The following is a 16380-nucleotide window of genomic DNA, read 5'->3' as shown; positions in this document are numbered from 1 at the left end:
GCTACAGACCACAATTACAGGATAACTAACTGAGGAATTTATTCACTTGTCCCTTCTTTTGAACCTCACTGTGCTCTGGCATGCCAGAAGGTGCAACGGTCGTCCCAGCTTTGCACTTGGCGCTCCAGGCCTGGGTCATTTCACTTGAGTTATCAGAGGCAGCGCTTCCAGTTTGACAAACTCTGCCGGAGGCTCCTGATAGAGAAGGGCGTGGGCGCCAATCTAGGAGACAAAGCCTGACCCGTTGCGAAGAGCCAACCCAACCCCATCCGCGAGTCTTATTTCCAGAGACATTTTCCGAGCCGAGGGCGCCTCTGCAAAAGCACTGCGGACAGGTTCCGACTCGCCGGAGATCGCGCGACGAATCTGCGCCTCGAACCCTTGCTTTCCAGCAGTCGCCGGATTGCTGCCCCACAGGGAGCCAACCCGCCCGAGGACCAGCCCAGCCCGGGCTCTCTAGATTCGTAGGCTGTGCAGGCGGCGAGCTCGCCCACGCATCTCAGCCCACTCCCTCGTCCTCCCCCCGGCGAAGATGTCCGCCAAGCCTGAAGTCGGCTTAGTGCGCGAGGCTTCTCGGCAGATCGTGGCCGGTGGTTCTGCAGGTAAGGCCACCCCGCCCTGCCCCGCCGGAGGCTAGTTGCTTTCCCCACCGCGTGTCCTGAAAACGTTTCCCAGACAGGTCTCCCTACTGAAGTTCTGCCGTCTTCCTCAACATTCCGCGCTCCCGGAGCAGTGCCTGAGCCCCTGAAAGCGCGAGAGCAAAGGAGGCTGGGAGCTAACGGCGAGTACCGGGTGCCCCAAGTACTGTTGCCTCGGCGTCCGCGCCGGCCGCTCTCGGGTTCCCGGCATTCTCCGTTCCTAGCTTGTAAAGCAAGTGGGAGAGCCCCAAGGGCAGCGACTTTGAGGCGGTCTTTTTGTCTTGCAAGCTATTTTACTTGAAAATGAACCAGTTCCCTCTGACTTAGTTTTATCAATTGTAGAGTCTTTCTTCAAGCTCGCGAATCTTATATAAATCCTGCCTTCCTCATCAAAGTACTTACAGGACTCCACAGGACTTCTTATTGCATACTGTGCTTGCTTGGGGATATTCGTCCCTTAAATAAAGATATTAAAATTAAATGCGTATGTGACACACATAAACACCTTTGATATAATGGGCTCACGTTAATTTATAGAGTTATGCTGTGGGGAAAAAGTAAACCTTTAGGAAAAAATGTTGTAATTTTGGAAATACTTTTAAATGTAGCTGGAGAAAGTTACTAACCACGAGATGTGTTATGTGCAAGTATTTTAAAGCTATTTTAAAATATAAATTAGGATTTGGTTTAAAATTTAATCTTACAGTCATGCATTTTTGTTATAAATATATAATTAAAATAATTGCCATAATTGGCTCATCACCAGAAAACATATTATAAACCTAGCCCTTCTTTCAATAAATTATATTATGGTAACTCTAATAAATTATGTTCAAGCAATGACTAGGAGATGTTTAATGTATAACTTCGACTAGTAAAAGTTACTGTATTTTCAAACAAATTCGGACTTTTTGTAAGGGGCTACTGCAAATTATGACTGGTTATCATTATGTCATGACCTACTTGCATCTCAGGAGTACCATAAGCAGCCACGTGTGTCACTTTCTTAAAGATGATATTTCATCAATATCACATTAGAACCATTCATTTCTTACAGAAAATTGTGAAATCAATCCCCCTTCCCCTTCCCCTTCCTTACTTTGAGATGGAGTCTCGCTCTGTTGCCCAGACTGGAAGGCACCGGAGCTGGAGTGCAGTGGCGGGATCTCAACTCGCTGCACCCTCCGCCTCCCAGGTCCACCTGAGTAGCTGGAATTACTGATGCGCGTCACCACGCCGGCTATTTAAAAAAAATTTTTTTTGTAGAGATGGGCTTTCACCATGTTGCCAAGACTGGTGTCAACCTCCCGGGCTCAAGTGATCCTCCCACTGCAGCCTCCCGAGTAGCTGGGACTACAGGAACCCACCACCATGCCCGTCTAATTTTTGGGGGGAGGTAGGGGAAGGGTATATATTTTTTTTTTGGTGGAGACAGGGTTTCACCATGTTGCCCAGGCTGGTCTCCAATGCCTGGGTTCCAGCGATCTGACCCCCTTGACCTCCCAAAGTGATGGGACTACAGGCGTGAGCCACCACCCATTATTATAATAGCAGTGGGCCCACTGCTTGCTCTTTCAGTTTTCCAATTGTCATGATGAATTTGCACCAATTTATTTACCGTTTTTGGTAAAATTCCACAATGCCTAAGGTTCTGTCTTCTGAACCTGACTCGTTGATTTGTAGTCTATGACCCTGATCAAAGAAAACTCAGCTCGTCCAAAGAGAAAATGAGGCCAATTGATTAACATCCTAAGCTAAGACTAATGACTCATAAGCACCTGTATGCTAATTTATATGATCATACTAGGTATTAGGCACAGCTAAACTCAAAGAATGTTAAAAGTAGATCAAACTCGGCCAGGGACGGTGCCTCACGCCTGTAATCCCAGCACTTTAGGAGGCCGAGGCAGGCGGATCACGAGGTCAAGAAATCGAGACCATCCTCCCCAACATGGTGAAACCTCATTTCTACTAAAAATACAAAAATCAGGTGGGCGTGGTGGTGCACGCCTGTAATCCCAGCTACTTGGGAGGCTGAGGCAGGAGAATCGCTTGAACCCGGGAGGCAGAGGTTGCGGTTAGCAGAGACCATACCACTGCACTCCAACCTGGTGACAGAAGGAGACTCCGTCTCAAAAAAAAAAGTAGATCAAACTCTAATCTTACTTGCGCTGTTCTGAGTGATAAGTACTTGGCATAAATATGTGTGATTCCATCATATATTCTTATAAATGTAACTAATACAAATGCAAGTTAGGATATTTATAAGATAAATTAAAAATAGCAGCAAAGTTGATTTACATAGTTAATACTATGGAGTTATTAATAAATGATTAGAGTAATTTATACTTTCATAATAGTAAAAAAGAATTATATTTTCTTTTACTTGGCCAAAAACATTTTCATAAAACTTTATCTTTATTGATACATGTGGGCTAATCATATTATATGTACTTGGTCAAGGGCCAGATAGAAATCAATACATAAGAGAGGAAGAATTTTAATAAAAACAGAAAATGCATTAGAATCTCTGGCACTGTAGTTCTAATCACTGATATTGTCCTTGAATACAACACTTGTGTGTGTGTGTGTGTGTGTGTGTGTGTGTGTATGTGTGTGATGACCTTTTGTTTGTAAAGGCCAAAGATACAGGCTGGCTTTCTTAGGTGAAAAAGAAAAGAAACTAGGAGGTTTATTAGAGAGATACCAGGGTATCTGGTGGAATTCAAGGTCTGGGATGCATTCTTCGAGCAAAGTGGAATAAGGGACTGGAGTGCTGAGGATAACTCAGGAAGTTAAGTCTCTCCTTCTCTTCTCTTTAAGTAGTCAAATGTTCCTAAGGCAGCAGGGAGGCAGGTAATATATAGGGCCACAAGTATTACTACTACACCTGTCAGGATGGCTTGCACATTCTGACACTTACCTGGTAAGGAGTAAGCATGCCCAAATGCAGTCAGATAGTTTATTAGTTATACAGACAGCAAAAGCAAGACATCATAGTGCCAGCTCTCTGTGCCCATAGCACCACAGTCAGCACTGAACAGAAGAGACCAGAGGATAGGTGGGATGAGTGGGTCACTCTGCTGTTAAGGATCTACCTCTAAACCACAGCCACGCAGTTTTATAGACTTATTTTGAGGTCTGCAGCTGTAACCTACGTGGGGGTAAGGTGGAAAGTCTTGCATTCAACTGAAACTAGGGAGAGGGAAGAGAAGCGGCCTTGTGGCAGTCTTCCACAGGACAGCAGCTCCTCCCCAGGCTGCTTATCTACCCTTTCACTTGGAGAAATCACAGGGCATTCTGCCAAGGCTTAGTGCAGTCTGTGGTCTAACTTGCCTGCCTGGTCCATGTGGAGATATAAGAGGTTGTCAGGGTGCCACACTTTGAAGCTATTTCCCTGTGCTCCCCTGGTGTCTTCCTCAGTCCTCTTTCTCACAGTTAACTGCTGTTTTTTTTTTTTGTTGTTGTTGTTCTTTAGTCTGTGTATCAGAATGTGATCCCCAAAAGCTTCCATGTATATATGCTCTTGACTTCTTTTTCCTGGAGAGAGTGAGAGACTAACTTGCTTTTTTTTTTTTTGGTTCTAGTCCAAAATCCTGGGGAAAGACTAACAATAACCCAGCATTAGTAGGGGCCCACCTATGTCCCAATCAACTGTAGCTAATCCCTATGCAGATTGGTGGGACAGGTGAGGTAGGGAACCTCAGGGGAGATTATTTTCCAGAGAAACCAGATACATCATGAAATGGGCAATAGGTATTTTCTGTAACGATATAGGTCTGTCTTTTATAAGAAGATGGTTCGCACTATTTTCATTTAAAAGACTAAAGAGATTGATGCACTGACAGTTGCCTGGACAATACATTACACGTCAGAGGAAACTGATGCATACATCTAAAGATTGGTCTTTAAATGTAAATTTAAAGATTCAGGTGAGAGAATCACAGAAGCCAATAATGATCCAGAGAAACCGACGATGAGAGCTTCAGGAAGATCAACAAGGACTAGCATTGTTGAGCAAGATGAGAATGAGAAGAGGTTACTGGATCAGACCCTTGGTACTCAAAATGTGGTCCATGGATGAGCTGCAGGAAGGAGTATGGTAGCATCTGGAAGTTTGTTGAAAATGTAGGATCCTAGGCCTCACCTACTGTAACTACCCCAGCAGGTTCACCTTGCCTGCTGCCTAGACAGAGCCGATTTATCAAGACAGGAGAATTGCAATAGAGAAAGAGTAATTCACTCAGAGCCAGCTGTGTGGGAGACTGGAGTTTTATTATTACTCAAATCAGTCTCACCAAGCATTGAGGGTGGGGGAGTGCAGCCAGAGAGTCAGGAGTGCTGATTGGTCAGGTCAGAGATGAAATCATAGAGAGTCAAAACTGTCTTATGCTGAGTCAGTTCCTGGGTAGGGGCTACAAGATCAGATGAGCCAGTTAGATCTAGGTGATGCCAGCTGATCCATCAAGTGCAGGGTCTGCAAAATATCTCAAGCACTGATCTTAGGCTTTACAATAGTGATGTTATCCCCAGGAGAAACTTGGGAAGGGTTAGAATCTTGTAACCTCCAGCTGTGTGACTCCTAAACCATAATTTCTAATCTTTTGGCTAATTTGTTAGTCCCACAAAGGCAGTCTAGTCTCCAGGCAAGAAGGGGTTCTGTCTTGGGAAAGGGCTGTTATCATCTTTGTTTTAAACTGTAAACTATAAATGAAGTTCCTGCCAAAGTTAGTTTGGCCTTTACCCAGGAATGAACAAGGACGGCTTGGAGGTTAGAAGCAAGATGGAGTTGGTTAGGTCAGGTTTATTTCACTGTCTCAGTTACAATTTTGCAATGTTTCACTACCATATCGGAATCTGCATTTTGGGAGGGCCTCAAGTCATTGATTTGCACTTTAAAATTTAGAAGCACTGTTTAGAAGTTTAAGTTTAGAAGACCTTTGAGAAAAAAAGACTGTATAGAGGGGGAAGGTCAAAGCCAAATTGCAGAGAACTGCAAGTAAAATCTTTCTTGGTTTTCACTTCTGACCGGACAGAAGAATGAATTTCATACTCCCTATTATATGCCCCCAGTTTAGCTTTCAGTCTTATTTTTCACCCCTCTCCTACACATTTTGTTCAGTTTCTGCTGAACAGGTCTGCTGACCATTTTTGACTGTTACTTGTACTTTACACCTTTATTCCTGATTCCCTAGAATGTCTTACCTCTTACTTTTTTTTGAAGCTAATATTTTTATTTGTATGGAGATAAGGGAACAACCTGGTTCATTAGGTTTTCTTAACTGAAAGGCGAGAGGCTTTCGATCCCCGTTAGAATATATAGCAGGATTAGAGGTAACTGGTGAGATATTGTGCCAAATAAAATGCAAATATTTCTTCTCACTAATTGTTTGCCTAATGGCTTCAAAACACCTAAAAAGAACTTTCCTAGCTTCATCAAGAAGATATATCTCTACCTATTGAAATTCCATCCATTTTCCAAGGCCCAGATTGAAAATGATTTTCTGCATAAATGTTTCCCAGATGGACTCCATAGTCAATCCAGCTTTAACATTCTCATTAACATATGAATGATGCAAATAATACAACAAGCTAATATTTATTGAGTAAATACTAAATGCCAGATCCAGTTCTAAGCTTTGTATGTGTTAACATTTTTAATCCTTACCACAACTTCACAAGGCAAGCACTATTATAACCCCCACTTACAGAAACTGATGCACAGGGGAATAATGAAGGTGCCATAGTTGCACATACTTGCAACAATTTCTATAGGAGTTGGAAAGACAAAGTCAAGTCCTCATAATCTCTGTAGCTGTAATTAGTTTACATTCCTTAAAATAACTGTTTTACCTACAAATACAATCTGTACAGACTTTCCGCTAAGTAGTATCTTGCTCACTCCAAATCATTTCATCTATCTAGGCAAACATTATCCTTTAGCCAAGAGAAAATTTAGTTATTTTACTTCTCCATCCATTCAGGGCCTCTACGTGCAGTTGGACACATTGTGGGCTGAAAAAGAGCTCTGGACATGAGAGCAAGTAGGAGTTGAAATCTAGCACATGCTCTGCTCCGTGATTTGTGCATCCTAGAACAGACATGTGTTCACTTGGGGGAAGGGACACCTTTTTCTCTTTCTCACAAAGACACCAAATGGATTGACATAAGGTCTGATAGAATTCCCCTAAACATGTTGGGGCTCCCAAGATCTCTGGCCTCAGCAGCCCCTGCATATGACATTATTACTCTGTCTACACATCAGCAGGGGTCTAGGAGGCTCCTCTGTCATGTAATTGATCAGCTCTAACTTGGAGCTAGAAGCATGGGTCCGTCTCAGACCTTCCCATTCTGCCTAATGATCAGTTTGGACCGTTCCATGTGTTCCCAAAGACCACGGGGTAGTTCTTATTTCCCATGTCATATAGGATCAGGCCCATTCAGATGATCATTCTCCCCAAACTCTCACAGTGATTTTGTACCCAACCTCAGAACCTCCCAGGATCTGTGATGATGTGCTCTTAGCCCCCTGAGTGGTCCTGCTCTTACTAGGACCTGTCAGGCTTCCTCCTGAGGTCACTCCTAGGTCTTGTCCACACTGAATTTCCTTCCATAGTGGCAACTCTACTACCCTCCTCCTGCCTCCCAGAATCTTTTACTCATATTCCTCAAAGTCTTCCAGTCCCACTCTGAATGCCTTCTATAGCATTATCACCTTCTATGTGTCGTGTATGTGAGATCACCGTGCTAGCAAGACTGATTTATTTTCCAAAATTTCCGGGTTGCTCTTTCATCCTTTCCAGTCTTACCTTAGTCCTTGGCATCTTTCTTTTTTTTTTTTCAGTCGGAGTCTCACTTTGTCGCACAGGCTGGAGTGCAGTGGCGCCATCTTGGCTCACTGCAACCTCAGCCTTCTAGGTTCAAGTGATTCTTTCGCCTCAGCCTTCCGAGTAGCTGGCATTATAGGTGCCCGCCACCATGCTTGGCTAATTTTTGTATTTTTAGTAGAGATGAGGTTTCACCATGTTGGTCAGGTTGGTCTCAAACTCCTGGCCTCAAATGATCAGCCGCCTCAACCTCCCAAAGTGCTCGGATTACAGGCATGAGCCACTGCACCCAGCCAGTCCCTGGCATCTTATAAGCACATCTCCATCAATTACTCTGTTTTTACTTTGTATATCTCCCTGCAGTTCATTGTTTTCATTTAAATTAATTGTTTTAGTTCAAAGTGTTCTGGGAACAAGTTTTCCAATCTTGCACTAAACACAGTTCAAGTACTTTGTGTAGTGTTATCTCATTAATCACCTTCAAAGAGTGAAATGAAAGACTTTTTTGAGGGAGGGAAAACTGGGATTAATGAAGAGGCTTTTGGGAGATTAATTATCTGAGAGTATATGCAAATGCTGCAATATTTTAATAGGGAGAGAGTCCAAGGCTTTTAACCTAAAAAGGCTAATAAAAAGATGCAAGATGCTTTCAAATTTCTTAGGTATCTTCATTTTCACAAGATTACTCCCTTTTCTTACTCTAATATCATAGTTAAAATACAGTTAAAATAAATGCCTTAATGGTATGTATACTAGAAGTCCTTTGGATTTTAATTTGAACTACATAATAAAAGGGCTGATACACCAGGGGGTAATCAAGGTTAAAATTTTGATCAAGGAAAATTCTTTTTCAAAATGGTGCAAAGGGGATGCACATGTGATTTGGATAAATGGCACCTTTGGAAATTCAGGATTTGGGAAACTAATTGTTTGATAATAAGTTGCAGGTTGTACTGAAACAGGTGAGCCTTTATGACACATCAAAGGGTGGCTGGAACCCATTATCTGGGTAATTAGGGAGAAAAAAAAAACCCTTATTTCAAGCACATAGGAGGAAGCAACCCTATTGCTCAAATTAATTATAAAATACTTTTAAAAGATATATTTTAAGTAAAATGTAGTCTTGTCTCTCTTTAAGAAAATCTAGTTCTCAAAAATCAGAATTTAAGAACAAATAAAATATGAGTTGCATAACCACATTTTAAAGGATTTCTTACTTTAGACTACCTTCCTGAAAGATGTTTTAAAAGTATAACTACCCTTAATATGTGGCTATGTGATTCAACTGACATAAAACTTAAAACAACTTTTACACAATGTCTTAAAAACACGTGGTTAAACCAGCCCTTCCTCACCTCCCCTTTGCCCCCCTAGCCTTGACTACAACATCTTAGGGTATTGAGAACCAGGTGTTTCAGAGTATAGCAAGTAGGGGCTCAGAAATGTTTGTTGATCATATTAACAAATAAATATGAAAAGTCCAAGCCATAGAATATTCTTAGGCTCCTACTATGAAGAGAGAGAAATATTCAGGGATTCTAGTCATTAGATAATACTTACAACAATACTGTTTATAAATGATTTATACATTTTAAAGTATTATCATTCTACTCTGCTATCAAACATTGAATTTATTGCTTCTCTCTTCCTGTATGTTTATACACTTTAACGCACTTTTCTTCATCTTCCCCACTCCTCCCAATTCACCCTTCCCTGGTGGTACCTTTAAAATGGCAATGAATGAAAGGAACCAGGTTAAAAGTGCAGTATTTTTACAGTTGTACTACATTTTGATTGATTTTTCTTACCAATTTCCTTTTTTTTTGCTTTCATTCTCATATTGTTATTGTATCTAAATTAGAAGATAGTTATTTTCCAAGTGATTAGTATCTTTATTATGTTTGTGTCCATTATTTTGACACTTTGATGTTATCATGGTTATATACATTGTAAATGTTCTATCAGATCTGTATTTTTTCATTATTATCTGTAGGCCTTGTATAAATTTGCTGGGGTTGCCAGAAAAATGCACCACAAGCTGGGCAGCTTAAGCAACAGAAATTTCTTCTTTCGTTGACTCCTTCTGGAGGCAGTGAGGTAGAATCTGACCCATGTGTCTCTCCTAGCTTCTGGCAGTTGCCAGCAATGCTTGGTATTCCTTGGCTTGTGTACACATTACTCCGATCTCTGCCTCCCTTGTTACTTGGTGTTCTCTCCTTTTTTTTTTTTTTTTTTTTTGAGACGGAGTCTCACTCTGTCGCCCAGGCTGGAGTGCATTGGGGTGATCTCGGCTCACTGCAAGTTCTGCCTCCCGGGTTCATGCCGTTCTCCTGCCTCAGCCTCCCAAGTAGCTGGGACTACAGGCGCCCACCACCACGACCGGCTAATTTTTTTAGTAGAGACAGGGTTTCACCATGTTAGCCAGGATGGTCTCAGTCTCCTGACCTCGTGACTCGCCCACCTCAGCCTCCCAAAGCGCTGGGATTACAGGCGTGAGCCACTGCGCCTGGCCGTTCTCTCCCTGTCTCTTATCTTTGTGTCCCTCTTCTTATAAGGACACCAGTCATTGGATTAGGGTTCACTGTAATCCAGTATGACCACATTTTAACTTGATTACATCCTTAAAGATCCTATTTCCAAATAAAGTCACATTCACAGGTACTGGGAGTTAAAACTTCAACATATCTTTTTCTGGGACCAACCCACAACAGACATTCTATTGTATTTTTCTCATATTGTGTTTGTCAGATTTACAGCCCGTATCTCAAGCGGTAGTCCTGTGTTCCTCCTTTCCTGGTCAACCTTTCTGAAAAGTTCCTCACTCAGTCTTCAACCTGCTATAATTGGCATATCCATGTTTACCTTTATGCTGAAATTGTTAACTGCCATTTTTCATTCCTAATTTTATCTAATCTTTGCGGAATTTCACGTCACTGATCAGTTTTTCCCTTTAAAGTTGTCTCTGTGATTGATTTTTACCCTCTTCTTTTTATCTGGTCACTCTTTTTTCATTTGTGCAAATTTATGGAATATATGAGAAATTTTTTACATGTATATAATGAATAGCGATCAACTTAGGATATTTAGGGTGTCTATTACTCAAATAGAATACATTTTAAGTATAGTCATCTTACTCTGCTGTGAGACATTGAATTTATTTCTTCTCCTCCTCCTTCTACCCACCTCCACCTCCCCACTCCTTCTCCCCACCCCCTTCCTCCTCCTCCTCCTCCTTTCTTTCTTTGAGACAACATCTCACTCTGTTGCCCAGGCTGGAGTGCAGTGGCATGATCTCTGCTCACTGTAACATGTGCCTCCTGGGTTCAAGTGATTCTCCTGTCTCAGCCTCCTGAGTAGCTGGGATTGCAGGCACATGCTACCAGGCCCAGCTAATTTTTGTATTTTTAGTAGAGACAGGGTTTCACCATGTTGGCCAGGCTGGTCTCGAACTCCTGATCTCAAGTGATCTGCCCACCTCAGCCTCCCAAAGTGCTGGGGTTACAGGTGTGAGCCACTGTGCCCGGCCTGAATTTATTTCTACTGTCTTACTTTATGTTTGTACTCTTTAACCTGCTGCTCTTTATCCTTGCCCTCCTGCCTCACTCACCCTTCCTAGTCTCTGTTATAAATTTTTCTACTCTACTTCTGTGCGTTCAAATTTTAAGTGAGAACATGCAATATTTGTCTTTTTGTGTCTGGCTTATTTCTTTTAAGATATTGACGTCCAGTTTCATCCATGTTGCTGCAAATGACATGATTTTAGTACTTTTTTTAATGGCCGAAGAGTATTTCATTGTCTATGAATACCACATTTTCTTTATCCAGTCATCTTTTCATGGGCACTTTGGTTGATTCCATGTGTTTGCTATAGTGACTAGTGCTGCAATAAACATGCAAGTGCAGATATCACTTTGATATGTGGATTTCATTTCCTTTGTGTAGATACCCAGTAGTGGAATTGGTGGGTCGAGTGGTAATTCTATTTTTTGTTTTTTTGTGAAATCTCTGTGTTTTCAATAGTGGCTATACTAGTTTACATTCTCATCAACAGAGCATGAGTTCTTTTTGCTCTGCACTCTCAACAACATCTGTTAATTTTGTTGTTTTATTAATAGCCATTCTGACTGGGGTGGGATGATAGCTCATTGTGGTTTTGATTTGCATTTCTCTGATGATTAGTGATGCTGACCATTTTTTCATGTATGTATTTGTGTGTCTTCTTTTGAGAAGTGTCTATTCGTGTACTTTGCCTACTTTTTAATGGTATCATTTATCTTTGTCCTTTTGAGTTGTTTGAGTTTCTTACCTATTCTGGATATTAGTGCCCTGTTGGATGAATAGTTTGCAAATATTTTCTCTCATTCAACATGTTATCTCTTCACTGTTGATTATTTCTTTTGCTATGTGGAAGCTTTTTAGTTTAAGTCCTTTTTGTCTATTTTTGTTTTTGTTGCCTGTGCTTTTGAGGTATTAGTCATAAATTCCTTGCTGAAACAAATGTCCAGGAAAGTTTTCCCTAGGTTTTCTTCTTGTATTTTAATGGTTTGGGGTCTTATATTTAAGTGTTTAATCCATTTTGAGTTGATTTTTGTATATTGTGAGAGAAAAGGGTTCATTTCATTCTTCGCATGTGGTTATCCAATTTTCCTAGTGCCATTTTCTGAGGAGGGTATTCTTTCCCCACTCAGAGCCTCTTGTCAGCTTTGTCAAAGATCAGTTGGCTATAAATATGTGGATTTATTCCTAGTTTCTCTGTTCTGTTCCATTTGTCTATATGTCTCTTTTTATACCAATACTGTACTGTTTTTGTTACTATAGCCTTGTATTTGTATTTTGAAATCAGGTAATGTGATGCCTCTGCTTTGTTCTTTTTGCTCAGGATTACTTTGGCTAATTTGCCTCTTTTTTGATTTGCTATGTATTATAAGATTTTTTTTCTATTCTGTGAAGCCAAATTTTTGATAGGGATTGCATTGAATTTGTAGATTGCTTTGGGCAATGTTGTCATTTTATTGATGTTAATTCTTCTCACCTATGAGCATGGGATTTTTTTTCCATTTGTTTGTGTCATCTTTAATTTCTTTTACAGTGCTTTGTAGTTTTCCTTGTATAGATCTTTTACCTCTTTAATTATATTTACTTCTAGGTATTTTATATTTTTTACAGCTATTGTAAATGGGATTGCCTTCTTGATTTCTGTCTTGGCTAGATAACTATTCGTGTTTAGAAATGCTACTGATTTTTATATGTTGGCTTTGTATCCTGAAAGTTTATTACATTCTTTTATCAACTCTAACACTTTTTTTGGTGGAATCTTTAAGTTTTTTTCTAGATACAAGATTATATCATCAGAAAATAGGGATACTGTGACTTCCTCTTTTCCAATCTGAATGCCTTTTACTTCTTTCTCTTGGCTGATTGCTTTGGCTAGGACTTCCAATACTATGTTGGAAAGGAGCTGTAAAAGTGGACACCCATAACCAGTGTTCTGGTTCTTAGAGGAAAGGCTTTTAACTTTCTGCCATTCAGTATGATATTAGCTATAAGTTTGTCACACATGACCTTTATTACTTTGAGGTATGTTCCTTCTATGCCTAGTTATTAAGAATTTTTATCAAGAAAGTATGGTGAATTTTATAAAATGCTCTTCCTATGTCTATTGAGATGATCATATGTTTTTTGTCCTTCATTCTGTTGATGTGATATATCTTGTTCATTGATTTGTATATGTTGAACTATTCTTGCATCCCTGGAATAAATCCTATTTGATAATGGTGTATTATCTTTTTGATGTGCTGTTGGTTTCAGTTTGCTTGTATTTTGCTGAGGATTTTTATATCTATGTTCATTAGGGACATTGGCTTGTAGTTTTCTCTTTTTGTTCTGTTCTTTTCTGGTTTTGGTATCAGGGTGATACTGGCCTCATAGAATGATAGGGATAATTGCCTCCTCTTCAGTTTTTTGGAATAATTTCAGGAGAAATCGTATTAGTTTTTCTTTGTATATTTGGTAGAATATGACTGTGAATTCAGCAGGTCCTTTTTGTTGTTGTTGTTGGGAGACTTTTTATTACTGATTCAATCTTGCTACTTGTTATTGTTCTGTTCATATTTTCTATCTTTTCTTGATTGAATCTTTGTATGTTGTATGTTTACAGGAATTTATCCATTTCCTCTAGTTTTCCAGTTTGTCACCATTTAGTTATTTATAGTCTCTGGTGATCTTTGGTATTTCTGTTGTATCACTTGTATTGTTTCATTTTTTATTTTGTATATTTGGATCTTCTGTCTTCTTGGTTATGCCAGCTAGTGGTTTATCAATTTTGTTTATCCTTTTGAATAACCAACTTTTTGTTTTGTTTATCCTTTATATTGTTTTCTTAGTCTCTATTTCATTTAGTTCTGCTCTGTTTTTTATTATTTCTTTTCTTCTGCCAATTTTGGGTTTAGTTTATTCTTGCTTTTGTAGTTCCTTGAGGTACACTGTTAAATTGTTAACTTGTAGTCTTTCTGCTTTTTTGCTGTAGTTATTCAGTGCTATAAGCTTCCCTCTTAGCATTGCTTTTGCTGTATCCCATGAGTTTTGGTATGTTGTGTTTCCATTTTCATTTGCTTGAAGGAATTCTTCCATTTCCATCTTAATTATTCATTGACCCAAGTGGTCATTCAAGAACATGTCATTCAGCTTCTATGTATTTTAATACTTTCAAAAGTTCCTCTTACTATTGATTTCTAATTTTATTCCACTGTGGTCTGAGAAGATCCTTGATATGATTTTTTTTTTCTTTTTTGAGTCAGAGACTTGCTGTGTCATCCAGGCTGGAGTGAAGTGGCACTATCTCGGCTGACTGCAACCTCTGTTTTTGTGGGTTCAAGCATTTCTTGTGCCTCAGCCTCCCAAAAAGCTGGGATTACAGGCATGCACCACCAGGCCCAGTTAATTTTTTTGTGTGTTTTTAGTAGAGATAGGATTTCCCCGTGGTGGCCAGGCTGGTCTCAAACTCCTGGCCCCAAGCAATCCACCCACCTTGGCCTCCCAAAGCGATGGGATTACAGGCATGAGCCACCACGCTGGGCCTGATATGATTTATTTTTAAAAATTTGTTGTGACTTTTTTTGTGGCATAACATATGGTCTGTCCTGGAGAATGTGCCATGTGTGGCTGAAAAGAATGTATATTCAGCACTTGTTGGATATAATGTTTTGTAAATATCTGTTAGGTCCATTTGGTCTAAGGTGCAGTTTTAATTCAATGTTTCTTTGTTGATATTTTGTGTAGATTATCTGTCCAGTGATAAAAGTGGGGTGTTGAAGTCTCTCTCTCTCTTTAGATCTAGTCTTATTTGTTTGATGAATCTGGGTTCTTCAGTATACAGTGCACATATATTTAGAATTCTTACATCCTCGTTGGATTGATCCCTTTATCATTACATAATCACCATCTTTGTCTTTCTTCTGCTCTTCTTGACTTAAAGCCTGTTTTAGCTGATACAATTGTAGCTACTCCTGCTCAGTTTTGGTTTCTGTTTGTGTGGAGTATCTTTACCTATTCTTTTACTTTTAGCCTATATGTGTTTCATTGATAAGTTGAGTTTCTTGTGAACAGTATATAGTTGAGAAGATAGTTTTTAACAAATCTGTTTAGCCATTCTGTATCATTTATGTGGATTATTTAATGTTTATGTTCAAGATTATTATTGATATGTGAGGCTTTGTTCCTGTCATATTGTTTTGTTTGCTTTGTATATTTATTCTTTGTTCCTTTCTTCTTCTCTTATTATTTTAATTAATTAATTTTATTTTCCCAATCTTTAGAAACTGTGAATCTTTTATTATTTGTCCTTACGGTTTGGTGAATTTCTGTAGTAATACCATTTAATTCTTTTCTCTTCCTCCTCTGTGTGATTGCTTAACCAGTGAGTTTTATACTTTTGTGTATTTTTTTTTTTTTCTTCAGATGGAGCCTCACTCTGTCACCCAGGCCGGAGTGCGATGGTGCGATCTCAGCTCACTGCATCCTCCGCCTCCTGAGTTCAAGCAATTCTTCTGCCACAGTCTCCCAAGTAACTGGGATTACAGGCATGCACCACCATGCCCCGCTAATTTTTGTATTTTTAGTAGAGACGGGGATTTGTCATATTGGCCAGGATGGTCTCAAACTCCTGACCTCAGGTGGACCGCCAATTTCAGCCTCCCAAAGTAATAGGATTATAGGTGTGAGCCACCAGGCCCAGCCTAGTTTTGTGTATTTTTGTGATGGTAGATCTAATTTTTTCACTTCCAGATTTAGGACTCCCTTGACCATTTCTTCTAGGTCCAGTCTAATGGTAATAAATTCCTTCAGAATTTGCTTTTCTGGGACTGCCTTTATTTCTCCTTCATTTAAGAAGAATAATTTTGCTGAGTATAGTATTCTAGGGTGAAAGTTTTTTGGGTTTTGTTTTGTTTTTCTCTTGCCACTATCACTATATCATGCCATTCTCTTCTGGCCTGTAAGGTTTCTGCTAAGAAATTCACTGTTAGTTTGATGGAGTTTTCTTTATAGATGACTAGATGATTTTCTCTTGTTATTTTTAGAATTCTCTCTTTATCTTTGACTTTAGACAGTCTGATTATAATGTGCTATGACAATTTTTTGGCATTGTATCTTCCTAGGTATTGTTGAGCCACCTATATCTGAATGTTTACATCTCTTGCTAGACTTATTTTATTTTGTTAAATAACTTTTCTAAACCTTTCTTTGTTTCTTTGTCCTCTAGGATGCCGATAATTTATAAATTCAGTCACTGTCTGTTGTCCCAAATGTCATGAAGCCTTTGCTTATTCTTTTTTATTCTTTTCCTTTATCTGACTAGCTTATTTCAAAGAATTGTCTTTTGTCTGGGCACGGTGGCTCACGTCTGTAATCTTAGCCGT

At 39.7% G+C, this 16380-nt stretch overlaps 1 protein-coding gene across 2 annotated transcripts in view; it reads left to right on the top strand.

Annotated features, from left to right (window-relative positions):
• The first annotated feature begins 223 nt into the window (after positions 1 to 223).
• SLC25A21 (solute carrier family 25 (mitochondrial oxoadipate carrier), member 21) overlaps positions 224 to 16380 on the top strand; it is a 502554-nt gene continuing 486397 nt past the window's right edge. For both annotated transcript variants that reach the window (XM_011926083.1, XM_011926075.1), the window contains exon 1: positions 224 to 602. In XM_011926083.1, coding sequence (XP_011781473.1) covers positions 533 to 602 — 70 coding nt within the window. In that variant the 5' untranslated portion in view covers positions 224 to 532. The remainder of the gene's footprint in view (positions 603 to 16380) is intronic.

The sequence above is a fragment of the Colobus angolensis genome, unplaced genomic scaffold (assembly GCF_000951035.1).
Source record: "Colobus angolensis palliatus isolate OR3802 unplaced genomic scaffold, Cang.pa_1.0 Scaffold119, whole genome shotgun sequence".
Classification (NCBI taxonomy): Eukaryota; Metazoa; Chordata; class Mammalia; order Primates; family Cercopithecidae; genus Colobus; species Colobus angolensis.
The sequence above is the reverse complement of the archived record's forward strand: the minus strand, read 5'-3'. Positions and strand labels throughout refer to the sequence as shown.